The sequence below is a fragment of the Amblyomma maculatum genome, chromosome 11, assembly GCF_055883805.1.
Source record: "Amblyomma maculatum isolate TAMU_Amacu chromosome 11, ASM5588380v1, whole genome shotgun sequence".
In the NCBI taxonomy this organism is placed as follows: domain Eukaryota; kingdom Metazoa; phylum Arthropoda; class Arachnida; order Ixodida; family Ixodidae; genus Amblyomma; species Amblyomma maculatum.
This window is the reverse complement of record NC_139354.1, coordinates 140,837,276-140,856,658: the sequence shown is the minus strand read 5'-3', so window position 1 is coordinate 140,856,658 and position 19,383 is coordinate 140,837,276. Positions and strand designations below refer to the sequence as shown.

The following is a 19,383-nucleotide window of genomic DNA, read 5'->3' as shown; positions in this document are numbered from 1 at the left end:
ACAATCGTCCCACATATGCGGAAGTTCTGCAGAGTCAGGCTCCCCCTTCACCACCGCCCATTCTCGCGTCACCTACAGTTCCGCTGCCCTCGGTGCAGCCAGTGCAGAACTTCGACAATCGCCCGCTGCCCCGACGCAAAGCCGACATTTGGCGCACGCCTGACCGCCGTCCGCTTTGCTTCCACTGCGGTGAACCAGGACATCTCTACCGGGATTGTCCGTATCGACGCCTCGGTCTCCACGGCTTCCGCATCGACTCGCCTCCTCCCCGGTTTGGTCAACGGCCCCGAGTTATTGAGGAGTACCTGGCGGAGCAGCGTTCATCTCGTTCGCAGCGTCAGCCCCGCTCCCCTTCGCCAAGGCGCTCCTCCTCGTTCACTCACCGTTCCTCGCGAGAGGACCAAGGCCGCTCGTCTAGCCCTGGTCGGGAAAACTGAAAACAGCGACCTTCGGGGGCGAGGCCGCTGGTAGTCGCTGCGTTGAAGACCTCCCGTCGCCGCCGCTTCGATCCGACCGCGAGCTGCTGGTACCGTCACCTAGGGAAGCAAAAAGCGTTTCTCTGGACCTTCCGGTTATTTTAGACGGTCGCACTACGGTCAATGCTTTAGTGGACACCGGTGCCGATTATTCAATTTTGAGTGGTCGCATGGCGACTGTTTTGAAGAAGGTGCTCACTGCTTGGCCAGGTGTGTGCCTTCGAACCGCCGGCGGTCATATAGTTACTCCAAAGGGGATGTGCACGGCTCGCATTCAGATTAACGGACGTACGTTCGTCGTTAGTTGCGTTGTTTTAAGTGACTGCTCCCGTGACCTTATCCTCGGCATTGACTTTCTGCGGGAGTACGGAGCAGTTATCGACCTGCGAAATAGACTCGTCACGTTTTCGATGGGACAGTCTACCGAACAAGATAGTAGCAGTCCTTGCAATAACGCACTTCGTGTTTCCGCTGAGAGCGTCTCGCTGCCGCCGCGAAGCAGTGCTCTTGTGGAAGTTACCTGTGACGATTTCCGTACCGGTGATGCTGTAGCGGAGGCGAACCATACACTCCTGCTTGCTCATGGCATTTGCGCTCCTCGAAGTTTATTGTCGTTTCACAATGGCCGGGCTGCACTCCTTGTCACAAATTTTTCTAATGAGTACCGACACTTGTTCCCGGGGACTGCTATCGCTTTTGCTGACCATGTTGCGCACGATCCGGTCTGTTTTGCATCCACGGCAGTAGAAACTAACGAGCCATCTCTTGACAACATCGACATTAACTGTCACTTGTCAAAGGAGAAACGGCGGGCTTTAGAGCAACTGCTGCTAGACTTCAAGCACTGCTTTGCTTCTTCCTCGAAGGTTCGTCAAACGCCCATTACACAGCATCGCATCATTACTTATGACGACGCTCGCCCAATACGACAGCAGCCTTATCGTGTGTCTGCCAAAGAACGAGAAGTGATCCAGACGCAAGTTCAGGAGATGCTGGATGATGGTGTTGTGCAGCCTTCACAAAGTCCGTGGTCTTCACCAGTTGTCCTTGTCAAAAAGAAAGACGGCACTCTTCGATTTTGCGTCGACTATCGAAAATTGAATAATGTGACAAAGAAAGATGTATACCCGTTGCCGCGCATCGATGACTCACTGGACAGATTGCGACGTGCGAAGTATTTTTCATCTATTGATTTAAAAAGCGGCTATTGGCAAATCGAAGTAGACGAAAGAGACCGAGAAAAAACCGCATTTGTCACTCCAGATGGTCTATATGAATTCAAAGTACTTCCATTTGGATTGTGCTCTGCCCCAGCTACATTCCAAAGGATGATGGACACCGTCCTCACTGGACTCAAGTGGCAGATCTGTCTTGTGTACTTGGACGATGTAGTTGTTTTTTCCGAAACATTTGATCAACACCTCGAACGCCTTCGAGCTGTCCTGGAAGCCCTCCGTTCTGCTGATCTCACGCTGAAGCCCCAGAAATGCCACTTCGGGTATACAGAACTCAAGTTCCTCGGCCATGTTGTAAGCGCTGATGGGGTGCGCCCGGATCCCGATAAGACTGCTGCCGTCGCACGATTTCCCGTTCCAGCTAATAAGAAGGCTGTTCAGCGCTTCCTCGGCCTGTGCGCATATTATCGGCGTTTCATTGCGGACTTTTCTCAGATCGCAGAACCTCTGACGCGCCTTACAAGGAAGGACACCTCCTTTGTGTGGAACTCTGAGCAGCAGATGGCCTTCTCTTTGCTTCGTGAGCGCCTTCAAACATCCCCTGTTCTGGCGCACTTCGATGAAGCGGCTGACACTGAGATACACACTGACGCCAGTAGTATCGGTCTTGGCGCGGTCCTTGTTCAGCATCAAGACGGGTTTGAGCGAGTAATAGCCTATGCCAGCCGCACTCTCTCTCGTGCCGAAATGAACTATTCCACCTCAGAAAAGGAATGCCTGGCGGTCGTATGGGCTACTATGAAGTTTCGTCCCTATCTTTACGGCCGGCCATTTAAAGTCGTCACCGACCATCATTGTTTGTGCTGGCTGGCAAATCTGCGAGACCCATCTGGACGACTTGCACGCTGGAGTTTACGTCTTCAGGAGTTTGACATAACCATTGTTTACAAGTCCGGCCGCAAACACGAAGACGCCGACACGCTGTCACGAGCACCCGTTGACACTGGCGATACTACAGCCGATGACGATAGCGGTTTTCTAGGAGCCCTCAGCGCATCTGAGCTCAGGGATCGACAAAGAGCTGATCCAGACATCCTTCCACTCATCGATTATCTGGAAGGGCGTGATACGATTCTGCCTCGACACCTATCTCGGCACCTTGGTTCCTTCTGCATACGGCAAGGCGTATTGTATAAAAGAAACTCCCAGAGCCAAGACAGAACTTACCTTCTGGTAGTGCCATGCGAGCTCCGTGAGGATATTCTCCTTGCTTGCCATGATGAACCAACGTCTGGTCATTTGGGTTACTCACGGACGCTTGCTCGCGTCCGCAACATGTATTACTGGCCAGGACTTTCCGCAGCAGTGAAACGCTATGTACGAAGCTGTCGCGAATGCCAGCGCCGTAAAACACCGCCCCAGAAGCCTGCCGGATTTCTCAAGCCCGTTAAAGTACCCCGCATTCCGTTCGACCAAATTGGAATGGATCTCCTTGGCCCTTTCCCTTTGTCGCAGGCCGGAAACAAATGGATAGTAGTCGCTACTGACTACCTGACTCGATACGCTGAGACAAAGGCAATCCCTCATGCCACAGCTTCCGAAGTAGCAGAGTTTTTCATGCACAACATAGTCTTGCGGCATGGCGCCCCTTCCTACGTCATTACCGACAGAGGGACAGCTTTCACATCACAGCTGATCGACCGCATATTTGAGCTGAGTTGCACGACCCATCGCAAAACCACAGCGTACCATCCACAAAGCAATGGCCTTACAGAAAGATTGAACAAGACGATTGCGGACATGTTGGCAATGTACGTCGATGTGCAGCACAAGACCTGGGACGAGGTGCTGCCGTACGTTACATTTGCGTATAATACAGCCTTACAAGAGACAACGCGCTTCACACCATTTCGACTTGTTTACGGACGCGAAGTTCAGAGCATGCTCGATTCCATGCTCCCGTGCCCAGATGATGACCAGCTATCCTCAGATGCCCAGCAATATGCCATCCGCGCTGAGGAAGCCCGCCAGCTCGCCCGTGTGCACATTGGGCAGCAGCAGACCACTGACGCGCACCGTTACAACCTCCGGCACCGCCAGGTTGACTACAAGCCTGGAGATCAAGTCTGGGTATGGACACCAGTTCGCCGTCCAGGCTTGTCAGAGAAACTCCTTTCCCGCTACTTCGGGCCGTACAAAGTGTTGCGCCGTGTGAGTGACCTTAGTTATGAAGTTATCCCAGACGGTGCCACACAACCAAAACGTCGAAAGCACAGCTCGGACATTGTGCACATTGTGCGACTGAAGCCGTACTACCACCGATAGCGTATGGCCACCCGCTGTGACCACTCTCTTGCTTTTCACACCATTTTTACCGGCCCTTCTCATTTTTTTCCGGAGGGAGGGGGTAATGCCACCTAGCGTTGCCAGGTGGCGCATGACTGAGGTGAAAAAGGAGGACGAAGTTGAAGAGGACGACAAAGTGTCGCTTACACGTTTGCGTCTGTGCTGCTGTGTTCTTGTGTCTGGGCTACCCCCTGCTATCATTGGTATCCTTAGTCACCGTGTACGTGACAATATATAAATGAAGGGAAAATTAGGGTGATCGTTATACTACATGAAGGAAAGAAGCCAATAGTCGGCGAGGCCAAGGAAAGCATTGGGGATTGTATTTTTTTTTGTTTTTTTTTTGGTTTTTTTTAATAAATTTTGCTTCGATAATGACATACATTAGTGATTCAATCTGTTCAGGGGAAAGATAATTAAACGCAAACTAGAAGAAACAACAACGTTCCGATGGTGGGAACCGAACCCACGACCTCCGAATATTGCGTCCGGTGCTCTTCCAAATGAGCTACATCGGCCGCTGTCCCCCCTGCTACTTTGTTGTCTGTATACGAACCTTGAGGGTCGCCGGAGAAGGGGTAGGCAGCGAACGCAATGGTTAGATGGCATCCTCGAGGCACTGCAGATGAAGTTATGTGATGTTAGAAAGATAGTGAGAGACCGGAAAGCGTGGCGTGACACGGTCCATAGGGTCACGAAGAGTCGGACACGACTGAACGACTGAACTGAACTGATACGAACCTTGAGAGCGTTCACCAGCGCCACACTCAACCATAGTGTCCTGTGTCACCGCCAGCGTCACGTAGAACGTGATCAAGAGCGATGGCGAAAGCTGTGCTAGAAACCTCTTACGCTACCTATGGCTTCGAGGCTGCCAGAACCGAAACCCCCGTAAGCTACAAGTAGATAAATGAAGGGGCAATTAGGAGGCTCGTTATAGTACATGAAGGAAAGAAGCCAACAGTCAGCGAGACCAAGAAAAGCATTGGGGATTGTACTTTTTTTTAAATTAAATTTTGCTTCGATAATGACATAAATTAGTAATACAATCTGTTTAGGGAAAAGATAATTAAACACAAAGTAGAAGAAAAAACAACGTGCGGATGGGGGGAACCGAATCCACGACCTCCGAATATCGCGTCCGGTGCTCTTCCAACTGAGCTACATCGGCCGCTGTCCCCCCTGCTACTTTGTTGTCTGTATACGAACCTTGAGAGTGTTCACCAGCGCTACCCTCAACCATAGTGGCGGACGGGGAACATCCTGTGTTACCGCCAGCGTCACGTAGAACGTGATCAAAAGCGAGGGCGAAAGCTGTGCTAGAACCCTACCAGAGCTGTGCTAGCTGTGCAAGGGAACCGGACGCGATATTCCGAGGTCGTGGGTTTGGTTCCCACCATCGGCATGTTGTTTTTTCTTCTACTTTGTGTTTAATTATCTTTCCCCTAAACAGATTGCATTACTAATTTATGTCATTATCGAAGCACAATTTCATTAAAAACAAAAAACAAACGTACAATCCCCAATGCTTTCCTTGGCCTTGCCGACTGTTGGCTTCTGTTCTTCACACACACACACACACACACACACACACACACACACACACACACACACACACACACACACACACACACACACACACACACACACACACACACACACACACACACACACACACACACACACACACACACACACACACACACACACACACACACACACACACACACACACACACACACACACACACACACACACACGCACGCACGCACGCACGCACGCACGCACGCACGCACGCACGCACGCACACACACACACACACACACACACACACACACACACACACACACACACACACACGCACGCACGCACGCACGCACGCACGCACACACACACACACACACACACACACACACACACACACACACACACACACACACACACACACACACACGCACACACACACACACACACACACACACACACACACACACATATATATATATATCGTAGTGAACTCTGCGAAGATATTATGAAGACGAGAATCAATTAGACGAGGATAACGCAAAGACGAGGAGAAGAACGACGAAGTGCCGCTGCGCTGCTCGAGCTCGCTTGTGGAGGCCTAGACTGGCTGTGCTCTTGTGTGGTTCTCTGTGCAACTTGGAGAGGGCTATTATCCTTGTTAAAGGACAGTAAACACCCCCTTTCAATATATATATTTACTTGCTATAAAGAGAGGATACAGATAAAGTAGTTTGACGAACGCTGAAAAACAAAGCGAGGTTTACTGATGTTTTGATTGGGGACAAGTCTATATATCTCAATCATAAAGGTTCATTATGATCATCGCACACTTCGCAGTTCCTGAAGGTGACGAAGTACTTTGTACTAATGTTTGTCAAACTTAGTACAAAGCTCAGAGTAACTACTACAGATGGGGTTCGTTATACCATCGTCACTTTAATGTTATAATTTTATAAAAGAGACAGACTTAGCGAGGCTACAATATTATCACGACGAAGACGTCTTCTGGCAGTGCGTGCATAACTAATTACAAATTGATATTATCAACCAATATGATGCGAATGAAGTCGTTCACGCATAAATTCACCCTAAAAATTCAAAATCTCGGGGCGTTAATGATATGCGAATTGTCCTTATTAAGCACATTATAAATCGTATAGCCTCACTGTTGAATAGTATATGTAATTTAGCCTTTTAACACAACACTTTTCCAGAACTAATGCAGCTAGCGAAAGTTACAGTGCTATACAATGGAGGTGACAGGAACGATGTGAACACTTATAAGCCTATTTCGATTCTCCCGTCCTATCTAAAGGGTTAGAAAATATTATGCCCAGTCGCCTTTATTCCTTTATTGAGAAGCACTCACTCATCTCGCCCTGTCAATACGGCATTCTAAAACGTAGATGTAAAGAACTAGCTCTCCTAAATCAAACATAACTCATTATTGATTCTGGAAAATGTATTGAGCATATATGTTGATTCTTCAAAAGCATTTGACTGTGTACATCACAAAACACTGATACTAAAACTTTAGCAATACAGCATACGCGGAAAATGTCATACATCTAACATCGTTCACAATGTGCTAGTCACAATAATGTAATTTCTACCTGCCAGAAAGTAACTTCCTGAGTCCCTCAAGGAAGTATTCTGAGTCCGCTATTATTTGCCATTTATTGAAAGGATAACTTTTTGACTGTTAGAAGTGTTCAATAGATCGGATCGGCAGTACAACGCATTGTTCATTATGGGAGAAAATCCGAATAAATACTATACATGACCACCCTAGCATTGCAGTTGATAGGGTGTTTGTCCAAAAATAATTTTCTGAAAGTGAATGAAAAAAAGACGCAAGCAATATTTTATCGTTCATAAAATACCAACACCAGTAACGCAGAAAACGTGTTGCTGGGAGAGAGAGAGAGAGAGAGAAAACTTTTAATGAGCATATAATCAGTAAAAATTAGCAGGAGCTGGGTGGTCGGTGCCCCTAGTCCAGGGCTCCGTTGGCAGCAGCTGACTTGCGGACTAGCTGGGTAATCCAGGCTTGCTGGTCCAGGTTGTCGCTGGTCAACCTGGACCAGCAAGCCTGGATTATCCAGCTGTTGCTGGGAAATGACGAAATAGAACTAAAGACGTATAATGAGTCCCTTGAGGACTTTTTTTTTTTTCCGAAAGCTTTACATGGGATAAGCACGTTGAACTCGTATGCGTCAAGTTAAATAGAATTGCAGGAATAACGAATCGACACAGTCGTAGATCTAGAGCAAAAAGAAATGGTATACAACGCCTTATTTTCAGCAACACTAAATTATTGCCATCTTGTTTGGGCTACTACCGTCTCAAGCAAACCTTCATAAACTTGCGCTCTGCCAAAAAAGCGTCGTTAAAGTCATCGCGAATATTTCGTTCCGTGATCATACTTCGTGCAACTTTCATCTTATGGCATACTTCGGATTGCATCAATGTATTCATCCCGCCTAATTTGGCTGCCGTTCCCACCCGGAACACCTATTGTCTTACAATATACAACCGAAAATCTCACAGTAATGGCAAAATAATTATTGCATCGAGTGTTTCTGCCGTACAACACACAGAAATCAATTTGCATCATTTCGCTTTGCCGCCGTCTTGAAAGCCCTCGTTTCTGTTCGTGCAGATGCCGACACACAATCTGCACTAACACTTATTTCTGAATTCTATACCCATGCATCTCTTTTCCAATAGTCTATGAAGCAATGCCTCTTTTTTCGTTCCAAGTATATTTTGTTGAGCTGGACGAAGCCACCAGACCATATCATTCTTCTTTTTTTATGCTTTTTTGTAGACCAAGGAGGTTACATATATATAATCTCCTTGGTGCACACCGTATATTGTTGCCCACCAAATGCTCCCTTGCGTCATTTTTGACCTCATACTCTGTATTATAAGTGTTGATTTGGCACAAACTGAATTTCAGTGCTTTTATTGCCGCTGAACTGTACCCAAATGGCCCGAGTTTGTCAACCTGTCTTGAAACTTTTTTCCGCTGCCCCATTTCTTCATTTTTGGAATAAAAAAAAAACTTCATTTGAATTGATTTAATTTGATTTTAATATCGGCACCGGATCATGCCACATTCGTCATTTACAACTATGTGCGGTGATCCTTATTTTGAACCTCAAAGTTAGCTCATATTTACATTTAGCATTGTATATTTCATATTTGCAAGACCTAATTTACGGCGCCGCCGTGGTTTTCTATCATTTCCATATTAGTGAAGAGTCGTTCGGGTGTTTTCTATATTTCTGGGTTCCGCTAATTTGACGCAAAACTGCATATTTTGAGCCTTTTACGGGAGGCATGTCTTGCTAAGGTGGCGTCGCGAGTGTAAGGACGGGAAGGTTCTATTGAAAACGGTGCGGTGTGAAAAAGGTGAAGCCACCGCGAGCGCTAGTCTTTGAGCACCCACAAGGGGTATACTTTGCCGCATGACTGCTACTTTCTGTTTTCAATTTGCATTATCCTGCCTTGTGCGTTGGCTGTGGCACCAAGTTGAGCATTTGTTCCAATCACTCACCTTCTAAATTTGCTCACTTCCTTCCATTTTTTTCTCTTAATGTGCTGTCTCTCCTTCAGATGCAGCTTGAAATGATGACAACGCCAATAATAATGAATTTCTTTCAAATTTGTAGTATTATATATGTTTACCCACTGCTAAACGTATCTATAATAAGCTAAAGCAGACGAACTTTATTGGCAATATAAATCTGCAGAGTGGAGAAAGAAAACAACAGGATGTGGTGGAATGAACGTCTAAATTATTGGACGTGCCACAGTCTACGATTGTTTCTTGGTCACCAAGCTGTGGTACCGGATGCAGGTGCTACATTATTTCCATGCAAATGTGCAAATTTTCATAGGTTTTGCAGCGTTCGTGCTCGCTTTTGTTTCAAAAAGTACAAGTCGAAATACCTGGGCCCGCTTGCACAAAACAATCTTAAGACTGTCTTAGCTAAGTCCAGACTTAACTGGAGTCTAAAGAATAGGCCACTAGCATGGCCGCTTAAGACTGGAGTTAAGACTGGGCTTCAGTCCTGACTTGAATAAGTCGCTTGTATGATTACGACTCTAGTGCTGTCTTGGTTAAGACACAAGGACGCCAGGTGTCTAAGTAGAGAAATTAGGGAAATACAGGGATGCGCTGGCACTGTCCCTGCTGTAAGATGTACACATTCCGTCAATTTTGCGTTGTGTAAAATCCGTGCCATTTTTTTTTTGCGGCTTAAGATTGTGTTACGAGGAAAAATGCCCCAAGTGGGTGCTGAGGCCGTTCTGGGAAGCCACTCTGGTGAACATGAACCCGAAGCGTTCGACGTTCGGAACACGAGCCGTCTCAAATAAGCGTGGTCTTTCTAAAGACACCCTTTAAGTCTGGACTTAGCTCGGACTTTATCGTGCAAGCCGGCCCTGGTTTTTTAGCGTACGCGTCCAAGGTTTTGATTTATGCCACTTATTTGTACGGCAGCCAGTTCACCGCTTTTCTGCGGATGCTAAGGATCCATTTGTACATATTGTTAATCAGTTCAGACTGGCCAGAGCTTTGCCTGAACTTGTTGTTACATACGATTGTATTCAAGGAGTTATCCGTGGGTATTTTAGAGAAATTGTACAACCTTTTCCGTTTCTTTATGCACGATTTTAATTTAGTTACTTGTGACATACGAAAAACATTGCCTGTGATTTAGCTTCGGTTAAAGCTAACGTGAAGCAATAGCTGAAGCATGGCTACACATAGAATAGGTGCAGGTTACTCCCAGTGTTCTGCTTCGGTCGTTGTTATTGCTGTCGATGTTGACCACGAAGCGATGGCGCCGGCGCCCAAGCGGAAAAGGTGCGGTATTTAGGCATTACTTACGATGTTTTAGATTGGAAGCATCACATCAAAACAAATGTTCGAAAAAGAAAGCATGCACTTGGTATCTCATGATCCAGCTATCGGAAACTTGGAATACTTGGAATACCACTTATGCACAAGGCTTATATGAGACGGACTCTAGATTTGGCTACATTCTTTTTTCTGGTTCTCTGAAATACATGATGCATCCTTTTTTGCTTTTCAAACTGTGTGCACTGCACGTCTGCCAAGGTCTCCCATAACCAGTCTCCAGTGCTGTTCTGTATCTGGCGGCTCGTATTCAGGACCTGCACGTCCTTGTGCGCCTTCTGTCAGGTAATTCTTGCGGTCATTTGAGTCTAGCCCTGGGGTGGCTATACCTATTTTTGTGCCCCTTCCGGCCCACTTTTTCACACTTCAGTGGGAAACGTTCTACAGGCTCCAGGCTGTGCTACCAGTCGCTCGCACCTTGTAGCATCGTATCTTCTGCGTTTCGCAAGGTGCTCCTTACGTAGTTTCGGTGTTTCCATCCCTCTTTTTTCACTAGGCCATTCTCTTCTCCTCCGTATACTTTCATCTCGCAGCGCAGGTGCAGCCAACCGACGATCCTAACGAGTAAGGCTGCTCGGTAGCCCTTCCTCCGAGTCCATGGCGCGGCTCCGGCGAAAGCTTGCTGCGTGCTTCTATATATACTCGAGACTGATGTCAGTGATCACGTGCCTCATCATGCAGCTGCTCACACGTTAAGCTACTTCCCACATCAGTTGACGCTTGAGTTTGGCCTTCGCCTTTTGGCGGAAACATAGTGACCTATAGTGATTGTAGCTTAAGTTCCTTACCCCGCAGTGGTGGCGCAGTGGTTAAGATGGCCAGCTACTGTGCCGGAATAACTATGTTCGACCCCGACGGCAAGCGGCTGCATTTGGACGGAAGCGATACAGAGAGGTGTCCGTGCGCTCTGGGATGTCAATGCACGTTAATGATCCCGAGGTGATTGAGATCGCTGCTTAACCACCAGTGGCACCTCTTTCTCTCATTTCGCTTTCGCTGGTACCTTCCTATCTTACCTTAGGGCGCGGGTCAGATGTCCCCAGAATACGTCTGACAGATACTGCGTCTTTCCTTTCCTGTAAACCAATTATATTTTTAATATTATTATTATTATTAAAAGTTCCAACTTGACCTCGAAGCAAGTTTGAAGATCATCCAAATCCCACGGTGACCTTGGCTTAACCTCATGAATTGAAGCAATCGCTTCAAAAGCATATAAGCAATATCTGTGGCTCACAGTTCCCTCCACCATTGCATATAGGACCATGTAAACTGAAGGCCGACGACAAGGTGTTCTAAAATGGCTAAAAAATGCTATTGCTCTTACATCCAAAACATTTCTTTTTCAGACTACATAAAGAAACCTAACCTGTTAAAGAGTAGTTGGTAGAGAAAGGAATTATTTTTCCTAGGGAACTTCATTGTCTACTATGTAAAAAGATGAAACTATCGAGCATATTTTTTGAGCTGCTGGGATGCAGTTCTTTTCTTGGACGTCCTCAAATATACTATTAACAAAGACTTTCTGCTCGCCCTTCACGGTATCAGACATTTCCCGACAAAAATGAGGTCGGTATTCCCTTCGATCTCGTAAAGGCATTGGGCGTGCATAGTACATCAAGAAGTAAGGTGGCGGTGAGTCCCGCAGACCTTGACGCACGGCCAGTAAGAGAATACTTGAAGGAAGCCATTGCAAGGTATCGGGAAATTATCAAACGTATGAATCCAGCACTGAATAACTGGCTCCTGCACATTTAGACATTATGGTCAATGAACTAATTTCAGTCACATTACCTTACACGAATACGGCTGAGGGTTGTTGCGTAAATATTGTATATTTTGAGTACAAAATACTGCGCTGGCTGAGTTACTGAGACATGCAGATAATGAACCCAAGCACCCGGGTTTGAACTAGACTTTTTCCAAACAGCTAAGATGTTTACTTTCTTTGTGTGTGTCTGTGTTTGTGTGTGTGTGTTTGTGCGTGTGCGTGTGCGTGTGCAAAAAAAAAGAAATTAATGCATATCTTGCATTTTTTCTGCCAAATGTCCTAACGCGTCTTTGAAACTATCACAGCTTATGAACACGATAGTGTTCAACCATTGTGGTGAATCGGTGGTTAGGATGTTTAGCTATTGATTCAATTTAGCCCTCTTCGCACATGATTGTGGCAGCCGCGTTTCGCTGCAAGCGAAGCGTTAAGGACATCTATGTGGTGTGTGATGTAAGTGCTCGTTGAAAGTTCCCAGGTGGTCGGAATTGTTCCGCTGCCCTCCAATACGCGACCTCGTTTTCTATCTTTTTAACTCCCACTTTCCTGCTGTTGGCTGAAGTTATCGGCGTAAGAAATAATGTAACGACATAAGAATGAACGCGCAGTCATGAGCAAAAGTGGTATACAACACTTAGCCGATGGCGGAGCTCGGGAAAACTGCAATGCAAAGCCATATCGCAATCAAGCAATGTCCATCTGGGATCGTGACAATCGTCACTGTGTGCCATTTTATCGACCTGCATCTGTCACTGCCATCTCGCTAGGTAGCGTTTCGATGGAGTTTTCCCTGGCTTCAACGAAAGCTGTTTTGTATATCAATTTTGCTCACGATTTTACATGCAGGTAGAAAGACCTACTCTAAACGACATTAACCAATATTGATGTTTTCATAAATCTTACAACATGTCTTGATTGCAAACATTTTATCAGCATCGTTCCTCTCAACGAACCGCTCATGTACAGTCTCGAACACGAATTGGTTTCCCCCGTTTCACGCACTGTCTCAAAGTCACATAAAGAATGTTCACGTGTATCACATTTGAAAGTCTGGAATTTAAACAAACACATATAAACTCTGAAAACATGCGCACAGAAAACAAACGAACACACTTGCACAAGCTCTCTTGCGGGAAGATTCGGGAAGTGGACAATCCCTCGCTCATTTCGCGTCCGTTTCTTCCAAATCGGGAGCACTGCTTCGAGGTCCAGGGTACCTGTTGCAGCTCTCACCAACGGACTATCGAAAAAAAACGAGATTTCTTAACCTTTTAGTTGTAAAACGGAACGTGTATGGTGGTCTTGGAAACAAACATATAAAATGAATATGATGCTCGATAACACTTTTTCTCACGACATAGTTTAGGTTCCAAAAAGAACCGTGACAGACACTATGTATTTATTTGCATAAAAAAGAAACAAATAAGATCAACCGTAGCATTAGCACCGCCGTTCTCAGTAAAGCCTGTCTTGAGCGGTGTTTTCGTCTGCCTTGCTCTCCTTGTCATGAGTTAATAGGCTTGGGCATATCTCCGCAAGTGGTGTTTGCAGGTGTCATGACCGTGCCCTGACTTGTCATCGAGTTGCATGACGTCACGACTGCAACGGAAATTGCCGACATGACAAGCTGTGGCCACTCGGGCTTCGCGTTTTATATGGCAGAGCAAACAAAGACAGTAGTTATGTAAACACAGCCTCATCTGTATTACTTAGCTAAATGAGCCTGTATCTTCATATAAACTGGTGGCCTTGCAAAAACATTTATTAGTGTACCAGTCTATACTATTCAGTATATGTGATATACCACGGTAACAAATGAACATTAGTTATTAAGCGAGTAGCGATAGGAATGAAAAAGAGATGATTTTCTAGAAAGTGAGCTAGCAATAGGCTGCGATTAAATCTGTCGCGTCATATCTTTAAAGGCAGAGTTTCCGTGTCCTCCAAATTTTTGCAATCAGCTTAGATTAAAGTCTTGAAATAATAATGCTCCTAAATCGTCTCCCCCTACGCAATTCTTCCCCTAGCATATTTAGGAAATATTACAAGCTTTTAGCTGCGTGTGTTCACGGAACCCGGAGAAGAGCGGACGAACTGCGATGCCTCTACACGTGCGCAGTGGCGCTGCGTGCCCGTTCAATCTACTGCTGATACCAGCGGATCGTTGGATTGCCGAAGGCGCGGCAGGAGCTCGTTGTTTTTTGGTGCCTGCCGCAGGCGGGCAATATGGTGCAGTGCGCGGTTCCGTGACCTGTACCTGCTTTTGTCACGCCTCCTCCTCATTCGGTTTGCTTCGCGTTGCGATTTTCCGGTTAGGTCACGGCATGGTCCCAGCCCTTTGTGATACTGCAGCATCTGTAATGCCCGCGATAGTTTGCGCACCGCGGCAAGCGGTAACGTTTAGAGTATCACTCCTCGGCGGTGGTGGAGTTATAGGTAACAGGCCAGGCTCACTTGAAAGTTCTCTGGCGGTGAACAGTCAGATTAGCATGGCGGGAGTAATCCTTTTAACCTTCTGGCAAGCCCTGCTCGCCGCAGGTTGGAAGGAAGGCGCTGGTCGATGTCCAAAAGTTACACTTATTGCCCCGACGTGTTCTTCAATCAAATGCGTGAATCTTCTACACCTGTGGCACCTCTGGGCCATGGCCCAGAGGTGCCACAGGTGTAGAAGATTCACGCATTTGATTGAAGAACACGTCGGAGCAATAAGTGGAACTTTTGGGAGAAGTACACGCGAAAGAGATTGAGAGCGTTACTGCTATCCGGGAATCAGGAATAAACGAGTTGGATCCGGTCTAGTGTCTGCCCTCTTTCTATATTTTGCAGTAACAATACCCTGCAAGTTGTCGTAAGCTCTACCTTCGATACTTCACGGAACATAGCACTATGAATTCCATCAACGTTCCATTGAGGCTAACAAGAGCGCAGCTATCGACGAACCACAACAAAAAGAGACCCTCATAAACGCACTCTGAGAAACTAAAGCTAAAGTGCCGTCGCTCGGCGAGCTTTGCACACCTGGCTGTCCATATTACAACCATATAAAGTTATCACACGCGACTGAAGATGTGCAACGAAGGCTAATGTGCACCCAGTCAGAAGGTGCAGGCTTTTCTTCATGACGACGATCTGATAGAACACATAACTTCCATGCTCGAGTTTGAGGATGCTGCCACATGTACATTGACGCTGCCCCGTTGCCATATCGAGGTCCTTCAGACGCCGACACCTGCTACGTAAAGATGTTTCATCAAAACAGTTGTAGAACTGCAGGCAGGAGCTGTATTCTTTTCAACAAATGCCACATTACCGAAGGGTGATTCAAGCAAACGAACGCCACTTACCCTTTGCAAACCTTTGTGGATGACGACAGATGTAAACTTCCTACTTTTCATTGGAGGCCAAATCACTGTGACAGAAAAGTGAAGCTCACGAAGGAAAACCAACGCTCCCATTCAGCAGCCAATTTATTCAAAATAGCCGAAACATCCACCCCTGTTAGAACATTGCTGCGGGCAGCATAAAGTGCATCTGTCCAATGGCGTGTAAGAAGATTTCAGTTCGTTCCAGGTGACGCCAACTACCGACCTTATTGTGGCTGCAGTCCTCAGACGTCTTTCATAGCATGGACCACTGATCACTGGTCAGCGCTGGACCTAAGTGCGGAGCGAGCCACGGAGCCTAGAGACGCAACTCAGAAGTGCAACACCCTCAATACCAATGTCCGACGTTCGTATTCGCGTCAACTCCCATAGCATTGCCAGATGAAGTCTGCTACTCCGAGATACACAGACACTGATCAGAGTAATGACTTTAAGTGGGCCCAGAGCGATACCGGCAGTTATCTAGGAGAGGCCACCGTAATGTTCTACGAATGTTTTGAAGGAGCACATTGCAAATAAGGACCGATCCACCTGGGGCTTTTGCCGAGTACGTAAATGATCGGGACACTTACACTAGTTAAAAAGAAGACAGAAGCTTCAATTAAATTTCCCAAAAAGAGCATTTCCCGTACGCAAAGGCAAGAAAACTTCCAATGAGCGAAAGTTCTTGTGCCACTGCTTGATGAAGTATCCACGGTGCGGTCATCGTAACCATTGAGTCAATCAGTTAGTCCAGCGCGAAGGCCTGATTACACAAACGATTCGAGTATCCCAACCTGCTGAAGTACAGCGCTGACAAAGATGAATTTGCTTATTCAAGACAGTGAGAGCGACCTCACAAAGACACCATAAGCTAGGAAAAGTGCGCTGAAACAGGCAGCATCCAGGAGACATAAGTAGACGTCCATGAATAATTCTACAATTTAGCTTTCCACAAAACATTTCATAAGCAGGTCCTTTCAGCAGATATTGGAAGCGACTCGGAGGCCACTGTAGGGAGTCCAAAAGAGACTTTGAGAAGACCTCACAGCTCGGCTGATAAAGAACCGCAAGTAAGAAGTCGTGTATCTCTGCGAGCACTTGTGCAGCCTGCAGATTAGTTTCACGAGTGAGCGAATAAACTTTTATTGTCCAACAGTAAAGACGTCCCTTCCCCAGCACTAAGCCCAAAGTGGTGGGATGACGCCTAGGCGTAGGCTGGGTGGTCTTGTCTCCTGGCTGCGTTGCCAGCTATTGGGACAAATGGGAGCCTCCCGGGATAATGGGGCATTCCCAAATTATGTGCTCGAGCAACCCTCTCATCTCGCAGCTTAAACACCGATTTGATCTAACGCTCGGTCAAATACGCCTTGCCAGGGGCGGGTTTCAGATTGTCAGTTTGTAGCTGTCGCCACTAAATTGCCTGCATATTATTTAATGTGGGATCTGGCGGGGAGGGGGGCGGGGGGGGGGAAAGTCTTCTCGATAATCACAGCACAGAAAGCAAAGGCAAATGTTTAAGACAACACGAGGCTGCACAGTACACAGATGTTTTGTTGCATAGCTGCAGGTCTTTAAATCTGCGCTGCATTTATCAGCAGATTGTGCAGATTACATTGCCGATCAGCCTGCCGCCTTAGGGAGCGGAACTTTTTGACGATCACAGCGTGCGTTTGCAAGCAGAACGAGATGGAGGGAGACGAGGATTTCGAACATGGGCCTCGAGCTGATATCTGAATGCCCTATTGTCATAGGTGATTAAAGTGCAGTTTAGAAGCGGCTGGTGTGCCTCCTTCTTCCATTACATGGAGTATTTCTATGGCGGAGGTGCCCCAGCAAGCTCTCGCAAGGCCAGGCGGCCCATCGCCGCCTGGCCTTCGCCGACCATAGGTGCGGACATTTCCACGACACAGCAAATACCTTTCCTTCAAAGCATTCGACGAAGAAAGCACTGACGGGCTCCTGAACGACGATAATTTCCCGGCCTTGCTGATTCATACTTTCAGCATTCTTTGTGAAAAAAGAGGCAAAGAAGAGTCTTCTCGATTTTGACGTCTCACTATGACGCAAAATCTCATGGATGTTGATTACCACGTGACTACACTTGAACGTCGTCATTACCACATTTCCCTATTTCTACATTTGAATAAGGTAATTGGCTCGACTTATTTATGTAGTAATTGCTCCGCATGTCACAAATTATTTCCCCAGTGAAATCGTTTCATCCCGTATCTAGTGCAACCATTCATTTTCTTATAACTCATTTTGTTCGAAAGTGATTCTCCCGACAAACGTCTTGTGACACGACCTTGAAATATACCCACTAATTACTTACGCATTAATAATGAAGCGAAACCGGAACGCCAGACGCTATTCGCAAAACGATGCAGTGAGTCCTTCGGCATAGTGATGCAGTCAAAAATTGGAATGCTGCTATAAACCAAATATATTATCTCCAGTATATGTGGAACACTGCCATTCAGTCATGATCTGAAACAGTAGCCCACTGCTGGGGAAAAGCTTCTTTAAAAAGTTTCCAGTCAGCCATTTTCTGTTGCAGCGGTGGCCACGTTATCGTAGATCATAGATACTCTGAATACAAAGGCATCTCAAATTATTGGCGTACTAATGCGATCTAAGAACTGCGCCTATAACCATTGCATTCAAAATTCTAAATTGAGATAAAATCGGAGCAAATTAATTTATTATCTGCACTATTACGAGATTTATGCCCAGCGTTTTCTGCAAAAAGTACTACAAATATCACTATAATGATGTCCAATAAGTGGTTATAAACTTGTTGCAGAACTTTCAAAAACTCTCTAATAGACTTGCTGTTAGAATTGTTTATTTTTCAACCAGTTTGAAGTTTGTTTTGAAGCGTCTGGGTATTTAAAGTTGCTCCTTGTGAAGTTTGTAAAGCTGCGCGACAGCACGTTTGCAACAATTAGGAACGTAAAACAGCTCTTTCTTTTTTTTTTCAGGAATTTGTCGGAGTCTTGCATTCAAGTCAGGCAGCAACCGATGTATACAACTCGATCATACCCTGGACAGAATATTACGAGAAGGCAGTTTTGCCAAACGATGCACAAAGGAAAAACAAATCCAAAGCCATTTCAGGTATGTTGCTGATATTATTACTGAAATGTCACCACGCCCCTTATGCTGAATATCCTTTCCAAAATTTCAGGACAAATATTTTTCTTCACTGAAACTATAACACCATTCCGACTACATTATATTTCGTGCTGAAATTCCTATGAAAGTGATTTTAACAAGTTGTAAAAGAAGCTTTCTAAGCCAACTTCTTGAAACGTACTACTCAATTTCCCCCAGTGCGGTCCGACAGATAATTTTTATACGCCACTAACGCTTGTAATCTTTCATTGTTGCTGCTGACAGCCGCTGGCGTGCAGCCTTTTCAGCCTGCGTGCACTGCACAAAAGATATTCTGTGTTTCTTTTATTCACGTTCAATATCATGAAATACAGTTTATCAATTTCTTTTTGAAGCAAAACGCGCCTATATTTACCTAAAGTGATTCCAGTCACCCGCGTCGTTTGCTCTGGCCAACTATACGACTTTATTTAGATGTTTCCTCGCTTATTTTAATTGACCGCTGAAGGGTACAACGGGCATTTGCTCGATGACCAGCGTGCAAGTTCGCTGCTGTCGCCGCCACCGATTGGCTTAGTTCTCTAAAGAGCGGATTTCAGAGCTACTACACTTCTCGGTTCTTTTTTCCCAGGGTGTTATCACCACCACTTGAAATTATACAAGAGAAAAAAAAGGCTAC

General features: G+C 46.1%; 1 protein-coding gene across 3 annotated transcripts in view; it reads left to right on the top strand.

Annotated features, from left to right (window-relative positions):
• Positions 1-19,383, top strand: part of LOC146175085 (venom metalloproteinase Antarease-like) — a 125,467-nt gene that overhangs the window by 88,373 nt on the left and 17,711 nt on the right. For all 3 annotated transcript variants that reach the window (XM_084584517.1, XM_084584518.1, XM_084584516.1), the window contains one exon: positions 18,572-18,707. In XM_084584517.1, the coding sequence (XP_084440643.1) occupies positions 18,572-18,707 (136 nt within the window). The remainder of the gene's footprint in view (positions 1-18,571; positions 18,708-19,383) is intronic.